The sequence below is a fragment of the Acromyrmex echinatior genome, chromosome 18 (assembly GCF_024713525.1).
Source record: "Acromyrmex echinatior isolate Ae372 chromosome 18, ASM2471352v2, whole genome shotgun sequence".
NCBI classification, from domain to species: Eukaryota; Metazoa; Arthropoda; class Insecta; order Hymenoptera; family Formicidae; genus Acromyrmex; species Acromyrmex echinatior.
In genome coordinates this window covers 7,755,799-7,760,508 of record NC_141869.1, presented here as the reverse complement: position 1 = coordinate 7,760,508, position 4,710 = coordinate 7,755,799, and the positions used below count along the sequence as shown (strand labels likewise).

General features: G+C 31.9%; 1 protein-coding gene across 3 annotated transcripts; it reads left to right on the top strand.

The window, feature by feature from the left end:
- Positions 1-218: 218 nt before the first annotated feature.
- LOC105144764 (dynein regulatory complex subunit 3) lies at positions 219-3,902 on the top strand. 3 transcript variants are annotated; one of them, XM_011053882.2, is made up of 9 exons: positions 219-412; positions 1,372-1,655; positions 1,902-2,074; positions 2,155-2,312; positions 2,476-2,569; positions 2,699-2,903; positions 2,999-3,232; positions 3,491-3,567; positions 3,638-3,902. In XM_011053882.2, exons 1-9 carry the CDS (start codon positions 235-237, stop codon positions 3,783-3,785), a joined length of 1,551 nt encoding a protein of 516 aa, XP_011052184.1. In that variant the 5' UTR covers positions 219-234; the 3' UTR covers positions 3,786-3,902. The 3 variants fall into 3 exon arrangements, with proteins under 3 accessions (XP_011052184.1, XP_011052182.1, XP_087271921.1); XM_011053880.2 differs by having other exon boundaries at positions 220-412; positions 2,377-2,569; XM_087415795.1 differs by lacking the exons at positions 3,491-3,567; positions 3,638-3,902 and adding an exon at positions 3,335-3,482 and having other exon boundaries at positions 220-412; positions 2,377-2,569.
- Positions 3,903-4,710: the final 808 nt, after the last annotated feature.

Below are 4,710 nucleotides of genomic sequence, written 5' to 3'. Positions count from 1 at the left end.
CTCTAGAGGTAGAGATCAGACAAAAAGTTTGTTCATGTCGCATGTTCCAACATGCTCCAACATGCTCCAACATAGCGGAGTCTCGCATCCACTTTCACAATAAATGACAGAACCAATCATGAAGTAGCCCGCATTGTTTGATCTCTATCTAGAGGATCTATACTTCAGTATGGTGGTTGAAACCATGGTGATGGTTGAAATTGAGACCTGAGACGTAAAATGATGTGATACAAGATGGATAAGATAGATACGATTAGCATGTTGCGCGAAGCCACGGAGCCTGGCGTGATAACGAGAAGTATGCTTATTTCTCTAGCGATAGATCAGGGACCAAAGAAAGAAGGCGGCAGACTGTTTATCGAAGACGGAATCGAACTGAACAATTTGGAGGAAATTCGAATCGAGTTTCTGAGTAAGTATAAGCCATGCATATTCAATTATTATGAATGCCTTTTATTTAGTGATACGAGTATCGTTTTGTCTTTTACAACATTTACACGGCCCGATGTCATCTTTGCCTGATGTCATATCATTTTCGTCATATCGTATTCATTTTTTTAATAACATTAACAAACAATAAGGATGTAATGATTCACTGTATTACACTGTGTCATTTTTGTGTCTCCTGCTGGAAAGCACCCAATGGTAATAGTGGGTGAGGCGTTGTTTATAATACATAGATAAGAAGAGTGGGCTTTCTACAATAAGACTTTAGTCAGAAGTCAGAAGTCAGAAGTTAAAAATTGACCAATCACAGTTGTCAATGACTAATGGTTTATTGTAGAAGACCTATAAGAAATTGACCAATTACAGTCAATTATTCTTCTCGCATTCGACTGCGATTGATCAATTTCTTATTCTTACTCTTTACTCCATGTATTATAAACATTAGAGTAAGAAATTGACCAATCACAGTCGAATGTGAGAAGAACAATCGACTGTAATTGGTCAATTTCTTACTTTTACTTCTTACTCCGTATATTGTAGACAACGTATTTACAGATTCATCCACTACTGCTATTGCCATTTGTAGACTATGCATAAAGAGCCGTGCACACACTTTCTGTAACAATAATCGTATTAGCCAATCACAGTCAAGAATTTTCAAAAACTTTCAGCTCTGATTGGTCAACTCTTAGAATACACAAACTTACTTAGCCGCATAAACGAATGCATAAAGAAAATTATCTAATCACATTTTACGTGCAACTTTATAAGAGAAATGTGATTGGATAATTTTCTTAATGCTCGTTTATGCGGCTATGCAAGTTGTGTGAATATACCCTTATGGTACGTTATAGAAAGTGTATGCACGGCTCCTAAACGCTATTTTACGACTAAGACTAATGCTTTATATGCATCATTTTGCAGGAATTTTAAATATCGATCACCTCTGGTTTATGAAAAATCTAGTTAAACTGTCACTGTCTCATAATGCTATCCAGAGAATCGAAAATTTGGATGAGCTTTGCCACTTGAAGGAACTGAATCTTTCGTTTAATCACATCAAAATTATGGAAAACTTGAATAATCTACATCAGCTAGAAATTTTGCTTTTATATAATAACGAAATCTCGATCATACAGAATATAAGCGATTTAAAGAAGTTGATTATTTTGAACATTGGTAAAAACAAGATCGATGACTGGGAGCATGTACATATGATTATATAAGTATCTTGTATTTTCTCGCGCTTCTTTAATCGTTCAATTTTATATTTAAAATTGTTTTATACATATAAATCTGACCTTAAATAATCTTTCTATAATCCTATTTTATATATATCAACGTGCGAAATAACTGTGCGGCATCTTAAGATTGTACTTAAGATGATTTTAAATGTAAGATTAATTTATAACTATCGCCTTCTGTCATTCATAAAGTTCCATTGATGTTCCAAGGTTGTATATCTCCGTGACTTTAAATCGCTCAAAAGTTTAAACACATGCGATAATCCTTGCACGAAGATAGATGGATACTTGGACTATTTGTTCGCATTTATACCTCAGTTGACATATTGTCAATATAAAATGATATCCGAAAACGAGCGTCAATCTGCCATCGATAAGCATTAGTGATTATTAATTTTACTACAAAAGAGAACTTTTCAAATACTTTTTATAAATTAATAATTATATTGTTTTATTTCTATAGTCGTATAATTAGTCATCTCATAGAAAACGAGGAAAAAATACAAACAGAATTGAAGTTGCAGCAAGAATTTGAAAATAAAACCTTATTACTATTTGCATCATATGTGGAGCATCTTGATGAAGATTATTTGTTCCAACAAATGTTTTCTTCTGATAAAGGTAAATTTACATTTCATGTCTTACTGTTGTTTACAAAATATAATTTATTTAAACGTGCAAGTAGCAGGTAAAACGTTATCCACGATAAATGAAAATACACAAAATGCATTCGAGGAGTACAAAAAGTCTTTTGTTGCAATATGTCACGAATTATATGAACTAGGTTTACGAGAGAATGATAGAAGAGCGGAGGAAATAAAATTATTTGAAATTGCTGTTAATGAAGGCAAAACAAACGCGCAAAATGAATCAAGAAGGTAAAGACAAAACAATTATAAGAATTAAATGGGAGTCCACTTATAAAACTGTGATTATTTTAATTATGATCTATTTTAATTATTAATGTGATAATGACTACATTACTCAACATCTTTCTTTATTTTAAGAATTGTGAATGAAGTACTTGAAAAAAGGACAATGATATTTACAAATATAAAAAATGAGATGGAAGCTTTGATAGAAAAACAAGAGCAGGAAATTGAGAGTACCATCGCAAAAACAAAAGAACTGTTTAATGAATTCAATGACTTATTGTCCAAGATACAAAATCAGTTAATGTCTAAAGAAATTATATTGCATGATCAAATGGAGGTACGTGCATATGATATTAATTTATACAAAACAAGTTATAAAAATAATAATCATATTATTCAGAGCAATGATTTGTTTTTTTGTAAAAAAAAAAGGATATAAACGAGGTGTTCAGGATAAATATAACAACTATGGTCGACTCGTTCCTAGAAACTGCACAAGGACACTTTTCGCTATTACGAAACGCAGAGAAAGAATATAATAACATAATTGAATTAGTTTTACAGTCTCTAAGTTTTGAGGACGAGGCATTTTATCTTAAGGATCTATGCTGCGATAACGATACTTTGGCTACTATTCTTACTGCCTCGCATGAAACACACTTACAAGTAAATATTTATTATTATTACTATTAATTTTTTAAATCCTAAATGGAGTATAAGTTTTTTTAAGATAAAGGAAACAGCTTAAATCGATTTTTTATCTGCCAGTTTCTTGCGAGAATTTCATATTTCAATTAATTTTTTACGGAAATTGAATATTAGCCCACACTGTCCAACTCTTTTTAAAGGGTAATAAGTAAATATTAAAAGTTTGAACATTATTAAAATAATTAGCAACTATTTTATAATTGACATAATCTATAGGTGATAGATGATCGAGAGAAGCACATGATAAATCGACTCAATAAATGGCTTGAAGAGTATATCAATCGGTTATTTGCGTAAGTATAAACATTTCGGTAAAATTTATATTTTCGTTTGCATTTTATATAGAACAATTTTAATAAACAGAGATGAGAATAAAAGGAATCGTCAGCAAATATTGGAAATATCGCATTTTTTTGAATTTCAACATCAACAACTTAATTTATTAAGCTTACCACAAGAGTTAGACTTGGTAGGCATTAATCCAGGTGATGACCATACATTGGAAGATTAATGATTAATATAATGCAACATTTTATCTCTTCTGTTAGTATGGAAATAAAGTTCAAGAAATAGATTCAGTGTGACATTTGTTAATGCATAGTATGAAAATATATATTCTGATATAAAATATACCTCTATAAAATATATATTGGAATGACACCCAATTAGACATATTACGATTGGACACCGCTCGATTAGACCCGTACAATTGGATACAGCATGACTGGACACACTGTATAATGTAAGAAATAAGTGACAATACGAGAAAAGTATCAGGACGCTCCAAGATTCGAATTGAGACTTGATTTCCTCTATATTGGTAGACTTCCGTCCTACCGTCGAGTATATATAGTACCACACAGTCCTGACTCTCTGTTGTGTTTATTTCTTTTAAATTTCTTATAAAAATTTAACACGACACAATTTGACATCACACGATTGGACACCGCACGATTGGATACTGCACAATTTGGCACCACACAATTCGATGCTAAATAATTCGACATCGCACAATTCGACACTGCAACTTGACATCAAACAATTCAACACACCTTCGTCTTGGATAGTGGTTGTTGTTTGATCAATCAAAATATTGCCCTAAATTGTAAAAAGGAACCTGGAAGTCGATTGTGTAAAATAAAAATTGAAGTAAGATAAAAATTACAAAAGTGCGGATTCACTAAATATTGACCAATTAAATTGGGTGCGTTCAAAACAACAACCACTTACTAAGTATTGTATTTAGTGAGCACTTTCATCTGGTTGGTCTATATTTTAGAATCTAATAGAATATGCCAATCAGATGAAAGAGTTCACTGAGCGCTCAGTGATTGTCGTTCTGAATGTACCCAATAGTCGCATTAAGCAGACCCAATATTCTGTATCTTGAAACGAGGTGAAAATTATAAGTAAGCAAATTTACTAGGTGTTAATCA

Bases quoted from the DNA above. Each gene is read 5' to 3' on its own strand.
- LOC105144764 (XM_011053880.2), top strand. From the start codon at position 235: ATGGATAAGATAGATACGATTAGCATGTTGCGCGAAGCCACGGAGCCT. The intron at 2,075-2,154 runs GTGATTATTAAT...TTATTTCTATAG, and splicing joins TCTGCCATCGATAAGCATTA to TCGTATAATTAGTCATCTCA. The intron at 2,570-2,698 runs GTAAAGACAAAA...CTTTATTTTAAG, and splicing joins GCGCAAAATGAATCAAGAAG to AATTGTGAATGAAGTACTTG.